This window comes from Marmota monax, unplaced genomic scaffold, assembly GCF_021218885.2.
Source record: "Marmota monax isolate L192 unplaced genomic scaffold, Marmota_monax_Labrador192_F-V1.1 WCK01_AAM20220418_F8-fsc01915, whole genome shotgun sequence".
Classification (NCBI taxonomy): domain Eukaryota; kingdom Metazoa; phylum Chordata; class Mammalia; order Rodentia; family Sciuridae; genus Marmota; species Marmota monax.
Window position 1 is genome coordinate 8,965 of NW_026692837.1, and position 25,681 is coordinate 34,645.

The following is a 25,681-nucleotide window of genomic DNA, read 5'->3' on the forward strand; positions in this document are numbered from 1 at the left end:
AATCCATAGCAGGGGGAACACCTGGACAGTTACAAATCATGGGACTTCTTCAACGTGTTCCCAACAACCAATGGGTCATTGAAGAAATCAAAATATTGTCATGTATTTAAGAAATAAAAAAATGACTAAAAATTAAAAAAGAAAGTGTAAAATGCCTGCAGACCAATGAACAGAGCCACACAAGATATTCAAACCTGTGGACACAACAAAAGCAATTCTAAGTGGGATGTTCGCAGCAAGAAATACCAACATTAGGAAAATAGATCTCAAATAAATGGCCCAATATTGCATCTAAGGGACTGGAAAAAATAAGGATGGGTCATGCCCCAGTTAGTAAAATTGGGAGAAGGAAGAAAATCATAAAGCTTCTCGAGTAGCTGGGATCCCAGGCATGTGCCACTGCAACCGGCTTTTCATACTTGTTTGTGAGACCAGACAGTGAACCCAAGGGTGCCACACCAGTGAGCCCCATCCCAAGGTTAGATTTGAAACAGGAGCTCACAAACTTGCTTACAACCTCACTAAATTGCTGAGGCTGGCTTTGAACTCACCATCCTCCTGCCTCAGCCTCTTGGGCTGCTGGGACTACCGCTGAGCACCACCAAGCCGGCTTTTGCAGTTGTTTTTGGAAATGAATCTTTGAGGACATCAATTTTACAAACCTGTGCAGACCAATTAAAGAATGCATTCCATTGTTTTCATGTGGGCTCTGGTTCTTTCTTTTCAAATATTTCTAACAGATAGACACCTCTATTCCAATTAAACCTTCCCATGTGGTCACATCATTTTTGGATTTATTTATTTGCTTACATATTTCTGTGATGCTTTGGAAGAAACCCAGGCCCTTCCACATGCTAGCAAGTGCTCTACCACTGACCGATGACCCCAGAGCCGTGAGTTAGCTTTGATGAAGTTCACTCATTTCTCCAGAAAGGCATGGGTTCTGGTTTCCTAGATTGTGGAGGTGAAATTGGCCAGTGTCCAGAAGGGGCTGTAGAGTCTTTGGATGCAAAGGACTCTGCATCTTTCAGTAGCCAAGGAGTGAAACCCAGTCCCCACTGCCTGACATGGCCACCCTTAAAAACCTGGTCCTGTTTACCATGACATCCTACAGTTGTGTGCTCTCTCACAGCACTAATGAACCTAGAGTCAAAAGATGAGGATCTCAAAGAGCAGTCTGGGTGCTTTAACCCCAGGGCTCTGGGAAAACAAAGAGCCCTCACAACCCTTCCAGTGTTCAAGGGGTCTGGAGGCACCAGAATACCTTCAAGTCCCTTTTTAGTCATGATAACTCTTAAAAGAACAAATGATGACACATCTCATTATGCAGAGCTTTGGCTTTATTGGAACCTAGAATCCAGCAGAATGAATGCTGTTCAGAACCTTCCACCTGCCCCACACGTGCAACCTAGTCTTGGAGCCCGAGAAAAGGAAGTGCCATAAAGAGGGAGCCAGGCACAAAGATCAATCTGTGGGTGACAGAGAGGCCAGCTGTGCTGGCCCAGACACTGTTCCAAGAGTGAGCTGCAGTCTCCTTACACACCCAAGTGGTTTCCAGTTCACTATGTGTGGAGAGTTATTCAAGCCATAATTAAAACATGTCCACAGGCAGCTTTAGAACACCTGAAATGAAGACTGGGGGGACCTCGTTCTCATCCTTGAATGGGAAACTAAAGCCAAGGTCACTGAACAACCCCATCAGCCCAGTCCTCAGCAGAGGGAAGTGTTAGGGGAAGATCTGTCAGTTACGTGCAACCCCCACCACCAGAGCTTGTAATTTATTCAGTTTCATTTTGAAATATTTGCAAGTGTTATCTACCTATATGATTCTACTATTTTGATGAAAGGGAATTTGGATACCTTCAAGGGGAACCACTAGTTTAACTGAGGACAGACTACGTAGGTGGATGACAGGCAAGAGACCCACAGCTCTGATCAATGTGCCACATGGACACCTCCTGCAGGCACTGGGAGCCAGACACTGGGGCCTGTCGTATGCACAGATGCCCTTGCCCAGCGCATCCAGAGTCAGGGACCTGAGGTTTCTGGGTCTACATGAAGATCCATGAGGAAGGGGCAGCGTTGAATGTCTGGGTGGCACTGAGGTCCCCTGAGAAGAGGTTTTCTTGCCTTGGCTCATGTTCAGTGCCTACGTAGAATGTTCCAGGCCACCTGTGTGCACCTGCATGTGTTAAGACACAGAGTAGCCACACATCATGACCAGATTTCAGTTTGATCCCTTGACTTCCTGGGGCTGAACCTCATTGTTCACCAAGTACCCAGGGCCGTCTTTCTCCATCAGCACCTGGAGAATCCCAAGGTTTCATCAGAAAGCCAGGTAAATCCATCACAGAGGACGTCAGAAGACTAACCCTGAGATTCCCTTCATTTCTGACTATTTATGGACCAGCCATGAAATACAGTAGCTTCTTCCTGTGCCCATCAAGCCTGAATCCCATTCCAGAAATCCAGGTCCCTGTGTATGTCTCTATGAAGACACATGTCCTGAAGGTCCTATCCTCGTGGGGCTTCCCTCCAATGGAGCCCCCTGCTGCACTTTCCTTTCCCATCCACACCTCAGGCAGTGTCTGAAATGGTGGGCTCTGAGTTCCCTCTAAAGTAACCCTACATCCTGGTTATACCTCCAATTGCCTAGAAGTATGCTTTTAAAACACACCCAACTAGGCAGCTGTTGGACAGGAACAGTGAAGAAGGCCCTGGTTGTAGAGGAACATGCTGCCACATTGAGGACATGGGACAGTACAGAACACAAGGACCTTTGGCTGCCTAAAGTCCCTCACTATTGCTGTGAGCTCAGCACAGAGTTGGGAACATCTCCCTGGGTGGATGGCACCCTGGGCATCATAGCTCTCCAGAGGGGCAGGGTACAGCTCTATGCTCAACTGGCTCAGCCTGGCAGTGTGAAGCAGCAGGTCCCTTAAGGCTGACATGAAGATGCGGTTCCCATGGAAGCTCAAAACCCTGAGCTGGGAGCAGCGGCTCAGGGCAGGCAGGAGGGCCTGGAGCTGGGAGTCAGTGATCCCGCAATCTTCCAAGTCCAGTCTCTTCAGGGAGGCTACAGTGCTTTCCAGCAGAATTTTGAGGGGCTCTGGACTGAAATCGGTAAGTTCCAGGTGTGTGAGCTGTCTGGTGTTTGGACATCGAGAAAGATGATTCCAGTCAGAATCTGACAGTGGGCACTTGGTTATTGAGAGGGTCTTCAGGGGGGTCTTCAGGTGCCCAAGGAGAAACAAGGCAGTTAGTTCTGAGGAGCAATGTCAAGGTGGGAAAAGACAAATTGGCCCAAACCCAAAGTCACCCTGGTCATCTGACAATGGTCCACACTTAGGATGCTGCCTTTTGCAGAATCTGGTCATTCACATCACCCCATGTCAGGGTGAGCCTTTCACCACCACTCCTGTGACCAGATGTGTGCACATCTCTGTGTCCCCTCCTCACTTCCAAGCAGAAAATCACAGGTCTGGCCACAGGAGGTCAGGGGGAGTCATGTACGAAGGTCAAATTCAGGCAGGATGTAACAAAATCCACTGGGGTTAACTCTCTGAGAGGCTCACATCCTATATCCTCAGCAAGACTTCCAACCCTGCTCCTCACCCTCACACCAGGATCACTACCTGGAGCTCAGAACAGCCTTCTCAAGGTGGGTATTAGAGGCAGGTCCTCTGCTCCCAGCTGGGGAGCACAGCGTTTCCATGTTGACGGGTGTTAGTGTGGGGCTTCCCTCCTTCCAAGCCCTCTTCTCTACCCTGCTTTCCACCACCTTCACTGGACTGGCCTCCCACAAAGGGAACATCAATCCCATCCCTAGCTCCTGTCCCTCCCAACTGGATTCCCAGCATGGTGGCACTTCCCAGACAATGGACCCAGGTTTAGGACTCTGCTCCGACACATGTTATGCCATCTAGCTTCAGGATCCAAGAGGAACAAAAGGATGGGTTATGTACCTTCCAGTGTCTTGTTCACCATGAGAGTGTCAGTGGCTGGCACACAGTAGGTGCCCTTTCATATTTACTGATACTGGTCTGCAGAGGAAGCTCATCCCCCTTACTTACCCCAGCACCTGCTCCAGGTGGCCCTCAAGGAGGAGGACAGCATCCACACAGAACTTCCGCAGGCAGTCCATCCTGAGGAACTGCGAGGTGAGCTGGGCGAGCAGCCGCTCCTGCTCCTCTGGGGAGGTGTGGGCAGGCACGCGGACCTGGGAGACCTGCAGCGTCCTCAGTTCCTCATCTGGCCCAAGAAAGGAGCACAAACAGCCAAGGTGGAGGGTGCCCAGGTGCAGTGCACTTCCACCTTCTGGACAGAGTCCAGCTGCAGCAGTCTCAGGACTTTCCTGGTGTGGCGGGTGGGTTTCCCAAAGATCTTCAGCCTCTTGCAACACAGGTGTACCATGTCCCTTCTCTATGTGACCCACAGGAACAAGTGGGCCTGGAATTCATCCAGGGGTCTTTGTCTGAGGCTCAAGTCTATGAAAACCTTCAAGGGTGGCTTAGCTGCCATTGCTGGACCATGTTTCAATGTTTGATTCTTCTTAATGTCCTCTGGTGAGCGGGCATCGACCATGGCTCCAGACCACATCCTCCAGAAGTTCTGGGGAACATACCACAAATCCAGCACCTGAAGTTTCCACCTCCTGCGGGGACCACAGTAGAGTCTCAGCCCTGAGGCCCCTTCCTTCCCCTCTCAGCTGCTGCTCCCTGCTCCACCTCTTCCTTCTGTCTCACTTTTCTCCATCCACTTCCCTCCAATCCAGCCTGGTGCCCCCACTTATACAGACTGAGGCAGGGGCAGGTACAGCCTCCTTCATGTGTCACCACAGCTGCCACAAACACCTCCACATCTGGAAGCCTTTCCCAGATGGGACTCAGCATGGCCAAGGCCTCTCCACCCCTCCTTGCTGGCAGCACAGGAAGCCTGTGGAGCACACTTCAGCACCCACTCTCCCTGCCTATACCCATCTCTTCCCTGGCATTGAGGGTGCTCCCATCCAGGCCACCTGGGGTCCCCTCACCTGGGGCGATCCTGCTGGGCAAGCAGCATGTCCAGCCCATCCAGGGCCACTTGGAGCATCTCCAGCTGTGGCTGCCTCATCAGGGCCCCCAGGGGCAGGCAGGTGAAGGGCCAGGCCTGCACCATTTTCTTCAGGACCTCAGTGTGTCCCCTGCTGAAGGCCTCCACAAAGAGTGGTGGGAAGAGCTCTATGGGCAGGTCCTCCAGATCCAGGATGGCCCTGGACTTGTCGCTCAGCAGGCTGCTCCCTGCCAGCTCCAGCAGCATGGGTGGGGACTGGATGCTCATCCTGGGGAGTCTGAAAGAAGAAGGATCCTGGAAAATGGTCCAGGGAAAAGGCCACTATCCCATCCATTGCCAGCCACTGGGAAGAGGGTACTGGGGAGTCTGTAAGCATACCTCACCCTTATGGGGGAAAGCCTTTGATTATTATTTTGTCTTTCTCAAAGTGGAATTGGACTGTCATGTGACCTTAACAGTAGGCTCCTAGATTCAACAACTACATGGCTGGGAATGGACTTGCCCTCATATGGGTGATGTTAGTTTTAATTTTAAAAAAATAATGAGCAATTATAAAGCATGTGCCCATGTTATAAAACACTTGGAAATTACAACAGAGTCTCTTGGATATCTGTTACACATGTGAGATTCTGCCACCTTAGGCGGAGTTGAAGAGAACAAACAGATCAAAACAGAGTCTGTGAACTGTTCGATGAGATAGTTTGAAGCTTTTGGTTTAATTCGTTTAAACAAATTATGAAAGTACAAAATCACATGGACCATACAGTATACTCTTCTAGGGAGCACATATAGACAACTGAGTTTAGGACACTCCACCACTGAGCCACTTCCCTAACCCTATTTTGTATTTTAGTTGGAGACAGAGTCTTACTGATTTGTGTAGCACTTCGTGTTGCTGAGGCTGGCTTTGAACTCTAGTCCTCCTGCCTCCTCATCCTCTTGAGTTGTCAGGATTATAGGTGTGCGCCTCCACACCCGACAAAAGAGTATAATTTATAGGCACACAATATACATATTTCCATCATTAGAAAATAGAATTCCAATCAATTACAATGAAATAGGAATCCAATATCCTTGGTGAAGAAAGTGGCTGGGCCTGGAACTGGGCTTGATCCTTAGCAGCACATAAAAATTAATAATGGTGACCTGGGGATATGCCTCTGTTATTAGAGTGCTTACCTCGCATGTACAAGGCCTTTGGTTCAATCACCATATCACCAAATTAATTGATTAATTAATTAATTATATTGTCCATATAAACCTTAAAAAACAAAAATTAATCAAATGAATAAAAGTTGGGCGTGCAAGCGTGCACATTTAATCCCAGGGACTCCGGAGATTGACAGAGGAGGATCAAGGGATCAAAGCCATCCTCAGCAAGAGCAGGCACTAAGCAACTCAGTGAGACTCTGTCCCTAAATAAAATACCAAACAGGGCTGGGGATGTAGCTCAGTGGTTGAGTGCTCCTGAGTTCAATACCGGGTACCAAAGAGAGAGAGAGAGAGAGAGAGAGAGAAAATTGAAAGTGACATAAACCAAAATGGAAATCCTAATGTTAAGCATAAAGGCAAAACCACACTGAGAGGCAAAATCAAAGTCCTAAGTTGCTTCATGAGAAAAGACAGGAACCAAATTGTACCTGAATCTGCACAGGTGAGGAGGAAATGTGCTGGTCCTTAGGCCAGTGAGGGACTTAGGGGAGCTGGCCAGGTGTGCGGGTGCTCTGAGCTTCAGCAGGCCAGGATGTGTCTCCTTGGGCTACAAGACTCTTGTGCTTCTCTTCTGGCTCTGCAGAAGCTTTTATGGACCTCTCTGGCCATGCCCCCACCTCCATCTGATTGATGAGCATTCAATCAGAAAGCAGTATGTGATCACCTTCCCCAATCTCCACCCACTTAATTCTATTGGGATTTTCTTCCTCTGAGATGAGTTCATTGAATCCAATGCTCATGCAGGAGGGCAGAGTCAGGGAGATGTGAGAGTCAGGGATGCCTCCATCCATGCAACTCCCCACCATGGACACAATTTTGTCCATATGTGACCCTCCTGTTTCTACTGTCAAACAGAAAAGTACTTAATCCCTAACTTAAGAAAATAACATTCCTAGAAAATACCTTTCTACAGGTATCTTTGGTCATATCAAAATTATTAGAAAAAATAACTTTCAAAAATATTTTGAAAATTCCAGAGAGAAAACAGCTTTTTGAAGACAGTAGTGTCATCCACAAAGACTACAGAATGGAAACCATGTGTCCAACATTCACACAAGTGTCAAGTTACATTGTAGCAAATCTGGGCACACTCAGGGAGGAAGAGCACACAAGGAGAGTGGAATCAGTCTTCTAGACTTCGGGCAAGATTTCTTCTCTTTGTACTGGGGATGAAACACATTGGCCCCACCACTGAGCCACATCCCCAGCCCTTTTTATTTTTTGTTTTTATTTGGAGACAGGGTCTCACTAAATTGCTTAGGTCCTCCCTAATTTGCTGAGGCTGGTCTCAAACTTGCCATCCCCCTTCCTCAAGTCTCCTGAGTTGCTGTGATTACAGGCATGGGCCAACATGCCCAATCAGACTTGGAAAAGTCTGAAAGCCACTGAGGATGGAAGCAGTGGGCAACTTGGGATGTTGGAGAGAAAGACACAGGGTTGGACAGCAGGTGTCCTTGACTTCAGGGCAGCCACCAAGTGGAGAGCCTTCCTTCAGAATCAGGGACCTCCCCAGGGCACATCTCCCAGAAAACCTTGGCCCCAGGCACTTTCCAAGGCCTTTAGCCTGGGAGAAGAACACAAGCAAAGGAAAATTGCAAGAGTCTGAGTACAACAAAATTCTAAAATTGAGGAAGGAGAGACAGAAAGAGATGGAATGCTTGGATGAGCCATGTGAGGGGAGCACTTCCAGGGAACATGTAGAAGGAATGGTTTGATGGGTGGCGGTTAGAGAATCCATTTCTGTTTCTTCGGTCTGTCTTTATGGTGCTGTGACTAAAAGACCCAACCACAACAACTACAGAGGAGGAAAATTTATTTGGGTGGCTTGGTTTCAGCGGCCTCAATCCAGAGACAGCACCTCCAAGGTGAGACTGAACATCATGGCAGAAGCGTGTGACAGAGGGAAGAGGCTCACATTACCAGAAAGCAGAGAGAGAGACATGGCCACTTGCAGATACAAACTCTACACTCAGTTTCACACCCCAAAGATCAGCTTCCTCCAGCCACACCCCACCTGTCCCCATTATCCCCCAGTGAATCCCACCAGGGGTTAATTCACTGGCTAGTTTAAGGCTATAAACCAATCATTTCTCCTCCAAAAACATTGTCACATGAGCTGTTGGGAGACACAGCATCTAAATCATGATGGTCCTTTGGGGTATCTTGTTGGGAAATATCCCTGCTCACGTCACATAATCATTTAATTGGATACTTACAATTGGCTAAGGTTATATTTGGTTTCTGTTTCACATAATAACTTACCACAAATGAAACACATTTAACTTCATGTGTGTGTGCAGCTATATAGGATTAAGTCTATCCAACACCTTTCTCTGGTTTTTATGCTCTACAAATTTGAAATTTACTCTCTGATTTAATTTTCTCTGGAATTTGTCTGTGTGTCACCAGCTGAAAGAGTGACTTCATGCCACAGCCCTGGCTTCTCTTATTACTCCTGATTTGGTGCACAAGGCAGGTCAAAATTACAGTCAACCTAAGTCACAATAGAGAGTGGCTCTCCAAAAAACAAGTGTAGTCAGACATAATAGGGCAGGAATGCAGGACACCTAAAGAAAGATGAATCAGAGCCCCCATCCAGAAGGCAAAGGGAGACAGAGTGTCAAAGGCAGCTTTCAATCAATTATCACTGGCTCCACAATAACGTGGGTGACCTCTGTTCATGGACAACAGGTGGCTATGGTGTCCTCCTACACTTTGGGGGGTGAGGGCTTGGGTGGATTTTGTGCACAGCTGAGGTTGGGGCTGACTGGTTTGTGATAGTTCCTGCCATCAGGCAGGACTGCCCAGGGACTTTCCCTTCCCAGCACCCTGCTTCCCCTTCATCAGGGTTTGACACAGTTCCTGCCTGGTGATTTGAGCACCATTATGTTTCCCCCTTGGGATGAAGATTTTTTCTCTGGATGCATCACATAATGGTTAGGTCTTGATTCTCTCTCGGTGCCAGGATGGACTTGTCCTGGTTGGTCCAGTCTCCCATTAGAGGGAATTAATAGATGAGTAGGAATCAATGTTGAAACTCATTGAGCCACATTTGAGCAAGGTGGGTTTGGAGGGAGTGGCTCTCAGTGTCCCTCCACCAGGAAGTCACTGTTAAATTCAATTTTGCCTGTTCATTAGGCCTTGGGTTTCTCATCTGCAAGCTCCAGCCTTTACTATTCTAGGAAGAGTTAGACTTTTGCAGAAATTTTATGAGTACAGGTGTTCATTTTTAAAAAATATTTAGGCCCTGAATTTGTTTATTTTTATTTTTTGTTTTTTGCATTGGGATTGAACCCAGGAGAGCTTTACCACTGAGCTACATCCTCAGCTTTTTTCATTTTTATTAATTAATTACTTAATTAAATTATTCATGTATTCAGTTTGGGTACCAAGGTTTGAACCCAGGGGAACTACACCACTGAGCTACATTCCCAGCCAAATTTTTTTTTTTTTAATTTTTTATTATGAGACAGGTTCTCAGTAAATTACTGAGACAGGCCTTGAATTTGAGATCCTTCTGCCTTAGCCTGCTAAGTAGATGGTGTTATGGGGAGTCCCTCCAGAAAGCACTCTAAGTCTGAATTTCAAATCAAAAGAGAGCTTTCCTTACCTGACTAGGGACTGTCACCCACCACAGAGACTCAAGCTCTGTGAGAGGACAGCAGCTTCCTGGTCCATCCAAAAACAATATAAGCACAAAATCCACAACTCAGTGACTTGCTTATCGTCATGTAAGCTACCAATCATAGAAATTAAAACATTAATAAGTGGGGCCTCTGGGCTCTAGGCAGGACCAGAATTTTCCAGTCAGCAAGCCAGCACATTAGCTTTGCAGTTCAGTTGAGCACGGTCCTGGGGTCAAGTAGGTACTAGACTGTCACATCGTGAATTTGGGTGTGGGTCAGTGGGGCGAGAATGTACTTCAAAGTCATGTAGACCCACAATAGCATTCAAGCCCAGGATGTAGCTCTCCACAACCACCACTGCATCCTGAGTAGGGTCCAATTTGTGGGGTACAAAGTACAGAACAGCAATTATTTTAAAGTAACAAAACAGCATTCATTTCAGTTTCTCAGAAACAGCTCTTGTAACAGTTGTTCATAGGAGGCATCAAAATGGAGTCTCAGGCCTGCCTATGACAGTTCTTGGTTTATAATTGTCTTATCTCACTTTTCAAAATTTTATATCCATCAGCTATATTTTTTTATTAATCTGACACACTTATTGATTGTATTTATCTGTTAATACCATAGCAGATGGGATTACAAGTGTTCACCACCACACCTTTTTTAAATTACAATTTTGAAAAGGTAGAGCATTTGCCTAGCATGCATGAGGCCCTGGGTTTGATCCCTAGCAACAATAAATAAAGAAATGGATAAATAAATACATAGATAGATAGATGAGAGACCTGTGTTCAAGGAAACTTGTTAGAGGTTTTTTCTTCTTAATCAATTAATCTGATTTTAGTTATGTTCAGGGAAAAAAAATCCAAGTGATAACGCTTGATGATAAACATTTAGAATAGTCATTGTTAAAAATCTGTTGGGAATTTACTATAACCAGCTATTAACAAGGTGATTTGATTGGCATATATTTTAATATAGTGTCCAGAATTATGTCTGAAAACTGTTGAGAGCCACAGCCGAAGGGGCCCCAGCAAACTTCCAGCTGCCAGCTGATGATTGGCTCACAGCGGCCCCAGCAACATCTAGCTGATTGGCTCCTCTGCGGTGATGCTCATTGGACTGTTTCCCTGCCCTTTCAGACCACGGAGCTGCTCATTGGGGGACTTTTTTGGCTCCGCCCACGTGACCCAGCCAATCGGCCTCAAGAGCAGGAGGATTGTGGGAGGTGGAGAGAAGCTTGTGTGGGAGAGAGAGGATTGTGGAAAGCCGGTGGTGGCAGTTGAGGCTCTGAGGGTTTTTCCTGAGAGGCTGTTTTGTTTGGCGTGTGTGGTTCTAAAAATAAAGTTAGTTTCTTTTGACAAGTGGCTCCTGAGTGTGCCCAGCCAGACTGCGGCATTTGGTGGCCCGTACGGGGAGCGACTGAGGGTAAGTGAAACTGCTCGCCCCTGAGGGCAGGGCGAGAGGATGGGTAGCCATTTTAAGATTCCTCTTTTATTTTGCTTCACTTTTGTTTTAAGTTGCCTGTCCCTGGAGATGAGTGAGACGGAAGAAAAACCGCTCACATCTGAGGAAAAACTATTTACGTCTGAGGAACAGATAGGGAGAAAGGACGGACGCCCATGTCAGGAGGATAGAAAGGCTATAATGACTTTTTGTTGTTCCCTTTTTATTTCATTCTGTCTCGGTTTTGTTTGGCGTCATCTTGTTGGGATGTATTATAGTAGAAATATGGGATCAGAAATTAGTAAAAAACAAACTGAAAGAGTGTTAAGTAAATTGTTAGAGGAAGGAGGCATCCCAGTAAAATCAAGAGCAGTCAGGGCATACGTTGATACAATACAAAAATGTAGCCCATGGCTTTTTAAGGAGGAGTTGTTAAATATATCACAATGGAACCATCATGGTGAAGATTTAAAAAGAATAGAAAAGAAAAGCCCAGGGACTCTGCCAGTTGGCACATTGCCATTGTGGACATTCGTATCTTGTTTGCTTAGTCCAAAGCCTTCAGTTCAGACAATGGTAGAGGAAGGAGAAGACATAATGATTCAAGTAAAAGAGAAGGTCTCTCAAGTTAGTCAGACAGAGGAAAAGATTCAAGTAAAAGAGAAGGCCTCTCAAGCTAGTCAGACAGAGAAAGAAAGTGTAAAACAGAAAAAGCCATCAGGGGGAAAGTTACAACAGGAGACTGCTGCTAACACCTTTCTATCACCAGAGGGTGTAAGTGTCCAACCAACAGCACCACCTCTACAGAAGACTGCTACTAACACCTTTCTATCACCAGAGGGCGTAAGTGTCCAACCAACAGCACCACCTCCATATGCTGGGAGGCCCCCAACCCCCGCAGTTGATAGTTGGGATCCTGAGACAAGATCTCAAATATTAACATGCCCTGTATTTGAGGCAGGAGGGCAGCGATTTTACCAAGTTTTAAATTTCAAAACAGTGAAGCAGCTAAAAGAGGCTGTAACAACCTATGGTCCTCAAGCACCCTTCACTGTAAGCATGGTCGAATCCATTAACAACTTGAACATGACGCCAGCAGATTGGGCTAATATGTGTAAAGCTGTGCTAAATGGAGGACAATACCTGTTATGGAAGGTTGCCAATGAGGAATTTTGCAAGGAGACGGCTAGGTGAAATGCAGCAGCTGGTTATCCTCAGAGAAATCTAGATATGTTGTTAGGAAAGGGACCTTATGAGGATCAGCAGCAACAAATTGCATATGATCCTGGCGTATACGCACAAATTGCTGCAGATGCAATTAAGGCATGGAAGACTTTACAAGGACATGGAGGTTTACAAGGTCAATTATCTAAGGTAATACAAGGAGCTAATGAATCTTATGCTGAATTTGTAGATAGGCTTATTCAAACAGCTACCAGAGTTTTTGGGAATACAGAACAAGCAATGCCATTACTAAAACACCTGGCTTATGAGCAAGTGAATCGTTGGTGCAGAGATATCATTAGACCATGGAAACATGAAGATTTAAACACATATATTAAATTATGTAGAGACATTAATGAACAAGAGCAAGTTGTGGCAGCTGCAGTAAAACAGGCTTTAGATGCCAGAGACATTAATGAACAAGGGCAAATTGTGGCAGCTGCAGTAAAACAGACTTTAGATGCCAGGCCAAGAACATGCTACAATTGTGAACAAACAGGACATTTTAAAAGGAATTGCCCCATAGGAGGAGGGTTTAACAAAACTAGGTATCAAAGGAGTAGAATACCAGGTATTTGCCCACGATGCCGTAGAGGGAGACATTGGGCTAATGAATGCCGTTCTCAAACCACCATAGAGGGTACTCCATTATCAAAAAACGAACAAGGACCAGGTGTTTATCCACGATATCATGGAGAAAGGCATCGGGCTCCATTGCCAAAAAATGGACAGGGGGGCCCAATGCTCCGGGGCCCAAAACCACAAATATACGGAGCACTGGAGGAACCCAGCAACCCCATCAGGGTAGTGCCCAGGACACATTGTCCATCAGATCCCTCATCAGACAAACCAGAGGGAGTGCAGGGTTGGACATCTGTGCCTCTGCCAGAGCAGTACTAACTCCAGAGATGGGAGTTCAAATCATTCCCACAGGGGTGAAAGGACCTCTTCCCAAAGGAACAGTAGGCTTATTATTGGGACGCAGCTCTTCTACTCTAAAAGGACTTATGATAAGTCCTGGGGTAATTGATCCCGATTATGAAGGTGAAATAAAAATTATAGCCAGTTCTCCAAAGGGTATATCAGTAATTTCACCAGGAAATAGAATAGCACAGTTACTAATAATACCCATCCTATATGATAAATTTTCCAGTCGTACTGTAGAAAGAGGTTCCAAGGGATTAGGCTCCACAGGTGTAGATTGGGCTATGCTTTCTTTAAATTTAGATTCTCACCCCATGCTAAAACTAAATATTCAAGGACATGAATTTAATGGGCTACTGGATACAGGTGCAGACCTTAGCATCATCTCTCATCAAGAATGGCCAAAACATTGGCCATTACAACAAGCCACTCAAACGCTTCGAGGCCTAGGAGTGGCGACTAATCCCCATAGAAGTGCAATGGTATTAGATTGGAAGGATCCTGAAGGATGTGAAGGAACTATACAGCCATATGTATTGGATCATCTTCCTATAAATTTATGGGGACGAGATGTCCTAGATCAATTAGGTTTGACATTAACAAATAACATCAACCAAAATGCACCCACTATTATGACTAGACAAGGTTTTAGGAAAGGAAAAAGATTAGAAAAACAAGAACAAGGTATAGCAGCACCAATACAAATAGATCAAGGAACAGACAGACATGGGTTGGATTTTCAGAAAGGGCCACTGAGACAATAAAAATTACTTGGAAATCAGAAAGACCAGTATGGGTTCCTCAGTGGCCCCTGACTAAAGAAAAGATACAAGCAGCCCATGACCTGGTCAAACAACAATTAGCAGAAGGACATATACAACCTTCTGTATCTCCCCATAATACTCCCATTTTTGTCATCAAAAAGAAATCTGGTAAATGGAGATTATTGCAAGATTTAAGAGCCATTAATAATGAGATGGTTATTATGGGACCTGCTCAATCAGGGATTCCTCAGTTGTCTGCTTTGCCAAAAACCTGGTATGTTTTAGTTATAGATATTAAAGATTGTTTTTTTTCAATTCCAATTCATCCTGAGGATAGTCCACGTTTTGCATTTACTATCCCTGCACTGAATCATGAAGGTCCTGATCAGAGATATGAATGGAAAGTACTCCCTCAAGGGATGGCTAACAGCCCAACTATGTGTCAAATTTATGTTAACAAAGTAATCCAGCCACTTAGAAATCAAAATCCTGAACTACAAATATTTCACTATATGGATGATGTATTATTAGCACACAAAGATAAAAACACATTGCTAGAATGTTATGCCACACTTACAAACTTATTAAAAAATTATAATCTAGAGATAGCAATAGATAAAGTACAATTAAATTTTCCAATTAATTATTTAGGAGTTCTATTATCCTCAACCATGGTCCGTCCACCAAAAATTCAAATACGAGTAGATCAACTCAAATCACTTAATGACTTTCAAAAGTTATTAGGAGACATAAATTGGATAAGGCCTTATTTAGGTATACCAACAGGAGAGTTGGGACCTTTATTTGATATCCTAAAAGGTCCATCAGATCCAAATTCACCCCAAATGTTAACGCCTGAAGCAAGAAAGGCATTAAAAATCATTGAAACATATATGGAAAATATGCATTTGGATAGAATTGATATAAGTTTGCCTTTATTATTTATTGTACTACCAACAAAAAATATTCCTACAGGAGTATTTTGGCAAGAAGGTCCATTATTATGGATACATTTATCTTATTCTCCTGTTTGGATTTGCTGTCTCGTATCTTCTTTAAGGTTCCATTTCATCTGTCTAAGGTATTCCTTGAGTTCTTTATATGACCATTTTTCTGCTGACTCTAGGTCCTCCTGAATATTTTGGCTGTCCTTCATTGTTTGTACTCCTTTTCTTCCTTGCTTTTTTATGCTGCTCATGTTACTTCTTGTTCTGTTTGACTGCTGAGTTACTGTTTACTCTTATAGATTTATTTGATGCTTGAGAGGAAAGATATTAGAAGGGAAGGGAAGAAGTCACTAAAGAGAATGAGAGTAGGCAGGTAGAATTCAAGGAAGGGGGAATAAGAAGATTGAAAAGAAATGAAAAGACAAAAGAAACAAGAATAACAAAGCAAATATTAATAAAATATCCAAATAAATGTAACTTGAAAAAGTTATGTCATATTTGACAGGACTTCCCATCATATCAAATTAGGCTAATTGCCTTAACATCTCTCTTCTAGAAATACCTTAAGCAACTATGGAGTTCTCTGGAACATCCTAATGTTAGCTCAAGGTCAAATGACAATGTAGACTTTGATCCTAGAGAAGTTAGTAAATAATCTCAAAAGTTTTAAAGCACTTAATGACACCCGGGGTCCTAGATCATTATAAAAGATAAGTCATTTAACCAGAGTGTTGAAAGATATTTATAGCAAATACAGAATGTTATGTCCTATGAAATAATACTTCAATATTTAACAGAGATGACTCAGTTTTCCCTTTCCCAAGTAATCAGAGAATTTGATAAAACCAATTTGAACCCTATAAACTTACTCTCCCCTCCTCCAGTACTGAGCATTGAACCAGGGGCACTCTACCACTAAGCTACCTGCCCAGTTCTCTTTGTTTTATTTTGAAACAGGCTTACCAAATGGCCAAGTCTGGCCCGAATCTTGCCATCCTCCTGCCTCAGGCTCCTGAGAATCTGGAATTACAGGCATGGACCACCTCACCTGGCCTAAAAGGTGCTTCTTAAAGGGAAGCTGTTTGAGAAATGTTCAACTGGAACATTCCATGAGGAAGCCATTACTGTTTTTAATTGTCTTTGGAATCATTTGCCCACCAGTTTCAAAATGTGCTTGAGAAGGAACCATAATAGACTCCGCTGCAGTGCAGAAGAAAGGCTCTTCTGGAGTTTCTTGGAATTTGCAGGTCCCATTCTGTGTTTTATTAATCTCTTGAGAGACAATGATAAAAATCCTATGATATTATTTGGAAATATAGGAGTTTAGAAGCAAGTTTTTGGTAATGCTATGGTTTTTGCAGAGTCCTCCTGAAAGTCTCTTATCAAACTATCAAGGTCAAGGACCTTCTCCTGCATGGTTCCCTGCCCTCTACTTTTGTGAGGTTTTTGTACAAATAGTTTCATTTTGAACCTGCAGTCTTTCACAGTAGCATCATCAGCTGAAACACTGTGGCCACTGAATATTCTAAGCCATTACATGGTCAGTGTTGGCTCCCTTGAGTTGTCTGAAGCTGATGGCAATCACTTGGCATGCATGAGGCTGCTGGACTGTGTGTGTGTGTGTGTGTGTGTGTGTGCATGCGCGTGTGTGTAGAACCAGAGATTATGTACCAGGGGTACTTTACTACTGAGCTATACCCCCAAAACGTTTTATATATTTGTTTGAGACATGGTCTGACTATGTTGCCCAGGCTGGCTTGGAATCTCCAATCCTCCTGCCTCAGCCTCCTGAGTTACTGGGATTGTAAGTGTGCACCTCGGTACCTGGCCATAGAGCATTTAAACCCTCAAGAGGTTACATTGCACCGGGGAGCAAGTGCCATAACTTAAAGGAGAATAATATCCTCAGACTCAAAATTCCTCTGGATGAATGTTATACCAATACCGAGACCCTCAAATAACTCTCAGACCACACATTGCCATTCCAATTATGCCTTTAGTGCAGAACAGCAGCAGACACTCTACTCTCTGAAAGCAAGATGGTCAGAGTAACACACCACCTTCAGTGATGCCTCATATTTAAGCCAAAACACCACAAAAGGGAGATTTGGGGTCTAGTCAATGTAAAGAAGAACATTGAATATATAAAGAAGATTAGTGTACTACAATTTTATTGATGTTTTTATATTAACCAAGTTTTAGACTCTGTAATGTGGAACAATACTCTAAAATAACCGTTGCTGTTTCAGCAGAGATGTACCTTCATTTGCCAGTTAGTTGCCCTAGAGAATAAAACTTATCAGACACAATGTAATTAATATTTTAAGAAGTGTTTGTCATTTTAATATGTAAATCAAACTTTGGTTTATATCAGCACATTAATATTTGCTCTTAGGGAATAACCTTGAGTACTTTTAACGATTTGTGTTACATATATAAACAACTTAGTTATAAAGAAACATTTTAATATTTATCCTTTATTTATAGATGTTAATATTACTTACTTAAACCCTATTGTTTACTTAGATGTATTATAATTATATTTTACCACATAAAAACTTTCTTACCTAGAAACAGGTTTTTTACTAAATATATTTTTATATTTAGAACCTTTTAATAATTTTTAATCCATGGATCCTTCTTTTTGTTTATACCTTAAAATAACCTTTATCAATTTCTGAATTTAGATAAATTAATTCATTTTAATAATAGGGAATATATTTACAGTACTCTAATTGAAATGCAGTTGAAACCTCTTGACATTTTGTATATAGAATTAAACCCTCTGGGGACTTTTAACTTTTAGTAACCTTGTTTTTGTGATAATGTAAAGTAATTTAAAATTTTTTAAATTTACCAATATATGAAATAACCAACAGTGCTTAAATATTTTACCTTATGGAATTTAAGAAGTTGAGATTACTTGATATTATATTTAACAGTTAACATTTAAACTTTGTAAACAAATCAGATGTCTCTAACAAACACATCCATGATTAATTTCATATATGTCAGATCTAATTTACATTTTTTTTTAAAAAAAGGTATAAGACAAATGCATTGAATAGCATTTGTAATTTTTTCCCATAAAAGAAAAATCCTAGAGACAATGGATATTAGACACTTTATAGATACGAACATTTTATTAACAACTGTTTGACCACCTAGAAACAAATCTGTGCATTGTAACTTTAAAGATATTTTTACTTTTATTTATTTACCCAATTTCAATTGAACCTTTTAAACCATATGAGCCAAAGATATTAATATCCATTTTTTAAATTTTAATTTATGAAATCATATGTCAATTCTTAGTACCAAATATATGTAGACACTGAGAAACTGACGTGACTCCATTTTTGAAAATAAATAAATAACAGCAGCTTCTACCTCAAGCCCTATCCAAGGAAGAGGGCATGACCCTTGTCCTTGAGGGGGAAAAACCCACAGAGCACTCCGAGGCACATACTCATCTGCTGACTTGTTTATCTACAATTAACAGGAGAGATCTGAGGCACCAGGTGTCCGTACTCAGTTAGGCTAGGTGAGGACCCATAGCAACCCCCTAGCAACCACCAATCAGTATTTTCCCAGACAGGGAAAATACTCAGGATGCCAGATGACCCCCCAGTACTTTATGGTGGCTGATAACATGTTGGGAAACCATGTAGTTCAGCACATACGCCCCTCATGGCTTAAAACAATCAGTTCAAAGGAATCCTGCAGACCCACCTTTCTGTTCAAATGTGGCTCAACAGGCTTCAACAAATATCCCTACTCATCCATTAATTCCCTCTTGTGGGGATGGGACCAAGCAGGACAAGTCCAACCTGGCACTGAGATCCAATCAAACCCATAGGAAAGAATGGTTGATCCCTGATGCTTCAGGAGAAAAGATCTTCATCAGAACAGGGATATATAAATGGTATCCAAATCAACAGGAAGTAACTTGTGTCAAATCCTGATGAAGGGGAGCCAGGGGGCCATGGGGGGAAGGTCCCTGAGCAGCACTGCCTGGCAGCAGGAACTATCACAAATGAGTAAGCCACAACCTCAGCTGTGCATAAAATCTACCCCAACCTGTACCCCCATGTTTTCTAGGAGGACACCTGGCCAGTCGCTGCCTGTTGTCCTTGAACTGAGGCCACCCTTGGTACTGAATCTGTGGAGCCAGTGAGAATTGATTCAAAGCTGCCTTTGACACCCTGTCTCCCTTTGCCTCCTGGATGGGGCTCTGACTCATCTTTCTTTGGGTGTCCTGCATTCCTGCCCTATTATGTCTGACTACACTTGTTCTTTGGAGAGCCACTGTCTGTTGTGACTTAGGTTGACAGTAGCATCTACCTGCCTCCTGCACCAAGTCAAGGGTGGTAAGAGAAGGCAGGGCTGTGGCATGAAGTCACCCTTTCAGCTGCCTACACACAGACAAATGGCAGAGAAATTTAGAATTCAGTTGAGAGACTAGATTTCAATTGTTGTGGAGCCTAAAAAGCAATGAGGTCTCTGAAATAGCCTTAGCCCTACTGAACTGCACACATAGGAGATTAAATGTGGGTCATTCGTGGTAAGTCATTATGTGAAACAGAAACCAAAGATAACCTCAGACAACTGTAAGTATCCAACTGTGATGTGAGCAGAAGTATTTTCCAACAAGATACCCAAGAAGACCATCATGGTTTAGATGCTGTGTCTCCCAACAGCTCACCTGTGAGACAAAGGTTTTGGAGGAGACATGATTGGTTTATAGCCTTAACCTTGTCAGTAAATTAATTCCCAATGGGATTCACTGAGTGATAACAGAGGGCAGGTGGGGTGTGGCTGGAGGAAGCTGATTTGAGGGTGTGAATATGGTGTGTATATTTTGTATCTGGCAAGGCACAATCTCTGTCCTCTCTGGTAATGTGAGCACCTTTCCTCTACCACAATTTCCTACCATGATGTTCAGCCTCACCTTGAAGTGAGGGCCCAAGGAATGGAATCTGCTGTGTGTGCATTGAGACATCTGAAACCATGAGTCCCCAAATAAACTTTTCCTCCTCTGTCGTTGTTGGGGTTGGGTGATTTATTGACAGCGTGAGAAAGCTGACTAACACAAAGACAGAACAAAAAAGCAGAAATGCAATTCTGTAACTGCCGCCAATCAAACCATTCCTTCTACATCTTCCCTGTAAGTCCTCCCCTCACATGGCTCACCATCCAAGCACTCCCTCTCTTTCCGTCTCTCCTTCCTCAATTCCTGAATTACTTTTTACTCAGACTCTTCAAATTTTCCTTTGCCTGTGAACTTCTCACAGCCTAAAGAGCCCTGGAAACTGCCTGGAGCAAAGGCTGCCTGGGAGATGTGCCCTGGGGGGGTCCCTGATTCTGCAGGAAGACTCTCCAGTGGGTGGCCTCCCTGATGTCAGGAACACCTGCTGTCCAACCCTGTGTCTTTCTCTCCCATTCCCAAGTTGCCCACAGTTTCCACCCTTGGTGGATTTCAGACCTTTCCAAGTCCCCATCAGGGGCATGTTGGCCCATGCCTATAATCACAGCAACTCAGGAGACTGAGGCAGGAGGATGGCAAATTTGAGGCCAGCCTCAGCAACTTAGTGAGGACCTAAGCAATTTAGTGAGACACTATCTCCAAATAAAAGCAAAAAATAAAAAGGGCAGGGGATGTGATTCAGTGGTAGAGAACCAATGGGTTCAATCCCCAGTACAGACAGACAAACAGGAGAAGTCTTGCCCTAAGTCTAGAAGACTGATTCCACCCTCCTTGTCTGCTCTTCCTCTCTGAGTGTGCCCAGATTTGCTGCAAGGTAACTCGACACTTGTGTGACTGTTGTCAACATGGTTTCCATTCTGTGGTCTTCATGGATGACACTACTGTCTTCAAAAAGCTGTTTTTACTATGGAATTTTTGGAAAAAAAATTCAAATAATTTTGATATGGCCAAAGACCCCTTTGAAAGATATTTTCAGGTGTTGTTTTTTCTTAGGGATTCAGTGCTTTTCTGTCTCACAGGAGGAACAGGAGGGTCACATATGGACAAAATTGAGTCCATGTTTAGAGTTCATGGAGGGACGCATCCCTGACTCTCACAGTCTCCCTGATTCTGTGCTACTGCATGAGCATGAGCATTGGATTCAATCAATCAATCTGGAGGAAGAACATCCGATCAGGATTAAATGGGTGGAGACTGGAGAACCTGATCAGATACTGCTTTCTGATTGGATGCCAGTCAATCAGATGGAGGTGGGGGCGTGGTCAGAGAGGTCCATAAAAGCTTCTGTGGAGCCAGAAGAGAAACACAAGAGTCCTGGAGCCCAAGGAGAACCAGTCTGGCCTGCTGAGGCTCTGAGAACGCTGCACACCTGGACAGATCCCGTAAGTCCCTCACCGCCCTGAGCACCACCCCGTTCCCGCCTCACCTGTGCGGATTCAGGAACAATTTTTTTTCCCCTGTCTTTTCTCATGAACCAATTTAGAACGTCGATTTTGCCTCTCAGTGTAGCTTTACCTTGATCCTGAACTCTAGGATTTCCACTTTGGTTTATGTCACTTTCAATTTTCTTTCTTTCTTTGGTATGGGCTATTGAACCCAGGGCACTGAAACAATGAGCCACATCCCCAGCCCTGTTCTGTGCTGTATTTAGAGACAGGGTCTCACTGAGTTGCTTGGAGCCTGCTCTTGCTGAGGCTGACTTTGACCGCATCATCCCCCTGTCTCAGTCTCTGGAGACCCTGGGATTACAGGCTTGTGCACGCATGCCCCGCACTTTTTCTTTTTCTCAATTGTTGTTTTCTAAAGTTTATATGGACAATAGAATTTATTTATCCATTTATTTATTTGGTGGTATGGTGATTGAACCAGGGCCTTGTGCATGGGAGGCAAGCACTCTATCAACAGAGGTATGTCCCCAGCCCATCATTTAATAATTTTTCCTGCTGCTGAAGATCAAGCCCAGTGCCTCACATGTCCTAGGAAAGTGCTCTTCCACTGAGCTCCAGGCAAAGCCAATTTAAAATTACTTAAGCAAGGAAGTGAATTGCAATCCTATTTCATTCTAATTGATTGGAATTCTATTTCCTGATAATAAAAATGTTTATTTTGTGTGCCCTTAAAATTATACTGTTTTGTTGGGCGTGATGGCACACACCTGTAATCCCAACACCTCCAGAGTTTGAGGAGGCCAGAGAATTAGAGTTCAAAGCCAGCCACAGCAGCATGAGGTGCTGAACAAATCAGTGAGACCCTGTCTCCAACTAAAATACAAAATATGGCTGGGGGCAGTGACTTACTGGTTGAGTGTCCTGAATTCAATCCCCAATATTGCCTCATCCCCCAAATTATACTTTAAAGCTTATGTAGTTTTGTAATTTTATAATTTGTTTAAACAAATAAACAAAAAGCTTCAAACTATCTCATGCAACACTTCACAGACTCTGTTCTTCTGATCTCTTTGTTCTCTTGACCTCCCCCCTAAGGTGGCAGAATCTCACATGTGTAACAGATATCCGTGAGACTCTATTGTAATTTCCAAGTGTTTTATAATATGGGCACATGCTTTATAATTGCCCATTAAAGTTTTTTTGAAATTAAAAATAACATCACCCATGTGAGGGCAACTCCTTTCTGAGCCTCTGTAGTTGTTGAAACTGAGGAGCCTACTGCATTAAGTCACATGACACTCCAATTCCCATTTTATAAGGACAAAGGCTTTCCCCCATTAAGGTTGGGGTGAGTTTTAGACTCCCCAGTACCCCCTTCCCAGTGGCTGGCAATGGATGGGATAGTGGCCTTTTTTTCTGGACCATTTTCCTGGATGCTTCTTCTTTCAGACTCCCCAGGATGAGCATCCAGTCCCCACCCACGCTGCTGGAGCTGGCAGGGCGCAGCCTGCTGAGCGACAAGTCCAGGGCCATCCTGGATCTGGAGGACCTGCCCATAGAGCTCTTCCCACCACTCTTTGTGGAGGCCTTCAGCAGGGGACACACTGAGGTCCTGAAGAAAATGGTGCAGGCCTGGCCCTTCACCTGCCTGCCCCTGGGGACCTTGATGAGGCAGCCACAGCCGGAGATGCTCCGAGTGGCACTGGATGGGCTGGACATGCTGCTTGCCCAGCAGGATCGCCCCAGGTGAGGGGGACCCAGGTGGCCTGGAAGGGAGCACCCTCGGTGCCAGGGAAGGGATGGGTATAGGCAGGGAGACTGGGTGCTGAAGTGTGCTCCACAGGCTTCCTGTGCTGCCAGCAAGGAGGGGTGGAGAGGCCTTGGCCATGCTGAGCCCCATCTGGGAAAGGCTTCCAGATGTGGTGGTGCTTGTGGCAGCTGTGCTGACCCCTGAATGAGGCTGTACCTGCCCCTGCCTCAGTCTGTACAGGTGGGGGCACCAGGCTGGATTGGAGGGAAGTGGGTGGAGAAAAGTGAGACAGAAGGAAGAGGTGGAGCAGGGAGCAGCAGCTGAGAGGGGAAGGAAGGGGCCTCAGGGCTGAGACTCTGCTGTGGTCCCCGCAGGAGGTGGAAACTGCAGGTGCTGGATTTGCGGAGGGCTCCACGGAACTTCTGGAGGACGTGGTCTGGAGCCGTGATCGATGCCTGCTCACCAGAGGACATTAAGAAGAATCGAACATTGAAACTTGGTCCAGCAATGGCAGCTAAGCTGCCCTTGAAGATATTCATAGACTTGTGCCTCACAGAAGGGCCCCTGGATGAATTCCTGACCCACTTGTTCCTATGGGTCACACAGAGAAGGGACAGGCTGCACCTGTGTTGCAGTAGGCTGAAGATCTTATGGAAACCCACCCGCCACACCAGGAAGGTCCTGAGACTGCTGCAGCTGGACTCTGTCCAGAAGGTGGAAGTGCACTGCACCTGGGCGCCCTCCACCTTGGCTGCTTGTGCTCCTTTCTTGGGCCAGATGAGGAACCTGAGGAAGCTGCTTGTCTCCCAGGTCCGCGTGCCTGCCCACACCTCCCCAGAGGAGCAGAAGCGGCTGCTCTCCCAGCTCACCTCGCAGTTCCTCAGGATGGACTGCCTGAGGAAGTTCTATGTGGATGCTGTCCTCCTCCTTGAGGGCCACCTGGAGCAGGTGCTGGGGTGAGTAAGGGGGATGAGCTTCCTCTGCAGACCAGTATCAGTAAATATGAAAGGGCACCTACTGTGTGCTAGCCACTGACACTCTCATGGTGAACAAGGCACTGGAAGGTAAATAACCCATCATCTGTTCCTGTTGTATCCTGAAGCTCCATCTCCTAACCTGTGTTAGAGCAAAGGGCTAAACCAGGGTTCATGGTCTGGGAAGTGACATCATGCTGGGAAGCCAGCTGATGTGGAGAGGAGCTAGTGAGGTGGGTGTGAGGTTCCTTCCCTGGGAGCCCTGTCCAGCGACAGGGGTACAAAGCAGGGTAGAGGTGAGGACTTTGAAGGAGGGAAGCCCCCACACCTGTACCTGTTCAACAAGGAAGCCCTGTTGTCCTCCATCTGGGAGCAGAGGAGCCCACTTCTAATGCCCTCCTGGGGAAGGCAGGTCTGAGCTCCCGGTGATGACTCAGGGGTTGTGAGTGAAGAGCAGGGAGTGAGACCTTGCTGAGGGGACAGGGAGTGAGCCCTGCAGGGGCTAACCCCAGGGTGTTTCGACACATCTTTCCTGGATTTGTCTTTGGCACATGACTCTTCCTGACTTCCTGGGGCTAGATTTGTGGCTTTCTGCTTGTCATTGAGGGTGACATTCATAGAGATGGAGGACCCACCTGGTCACACAAGTAGTGGTAAAAGTTTCAGGTTGAATTGGAGTGACCTGAATGAGCAGATTCTACAAAATGTCAACCATGTTCAGATGGTCACAGTGACCTTGGGTTTGGGCCAATTCATCTTCTCCCTCAGAACTAACTGCCTGGTTCCTCCTTAGGCACCTGAAGACCCCCCTGGAGACCCTCTCAATAACCAAGTGCCCGCTCTCAGATTCCGACTGGAATTATCTCTCCCGCTGCCCAAACACCAGCCAGCTCAGACGCCTGGATCTGAGATACATCAAACTGACCAATTTCAGTCCAGAGCCCCTCAAAATTCTGCTGGAGACTGTGGCAGCCACCCTGAAGAGGTTGGACTTGGAAGCCTGTGAGATCACGGAATCCCAGCTCCAAGCCATCCTGCCTGCCCTGAGCCGCTGCTCCCAGCTCAGGGCCTTGTGCTTTTTCCAGAATCGCATCTCCATGTCGGTCCTCAGGGACCTGCTCTGTCACACTGCCAGGCTGAGCCAGTTGAGTGTAGAGCTATACCCTGCCCCTCTGGAGAGCTATGATGCCCAGGGTGCCATCCTCCAAGGGAGATGTTCCCAACTCTGTGCTGAGCTCACAGCACTATTGAAGGACTTTAGGCAGCCCAAGGTCCTTGTGTTCTGTACTGTCCCATGTCCTCAATGTGGCAGCATGTTCCTCTACAACCAGGGCCTCAATCACTGTTTCTGTCCAACAGCTGCCTAGTTGGGTGTGCATAAAAAGCT

The 25,681-nt window shown here is 45.0% G+C and overlaps 1 protein-coding gene and 1 pseudogene across 1 annotated transcript; one reads left to right on the forward strand and one right to left on the reverse strand.

Annotated features, from left to right (window-relative positions):
* Positions 1-2,681: 2,681 nt before the first annotated feature.
* On the reverse strand, positions 2,682-5,319 carry LOC124095515 (PRAME family member 12-like; annotated as a pseudogene).
* Positions 5,320-23,029: 17,710 nt separating this feature from the next.
* On the forward strand, positions 23,030-25,661 carry LOC124095516 (PRAME family member 12-like). Its single transcript, XM_046448685.1, has 3 exons — positions 23,030-23,316; positions 23,695-24,276; positions 25,088-25,661. The coding sequence occupies exons 1-3, from the start codon at positions 23,030-23,032 to the stop codon at positions 25,659-25,661; spliced, it is 1,443 nt and encodes a 480-aa protein (XP_046304641.1).
* Positions 25,662-25,681: the final 20 nt, after the last annotated feature.

Excerpts from the sequence above, each read along its gene's own strand:
- LOC124095516 (XM_046448685.1), top strand. The coding sequence starts at position 23,030 with ATGAGCATCCAGTCCCCACCCACGCTGCTGGAGCTGGCAGGGCGCAGC. Across the intron at positions 23,317-23,694 it reads GCCCAGCAGGATCGCCCCAG|GAGGTGGAAACTGCAGGTGC; the intron begins GTGAGGGGGACC and ends TGGTCCCCGCAG. Across the intron at positions 24,277-25,087 it reads CACCTGGAGCAGGTGCTGGG|GCACCTGAAGACCCCCCTGG; the intron begins GTGAGTAAGGGG and ends GTTCCTCCTTAG.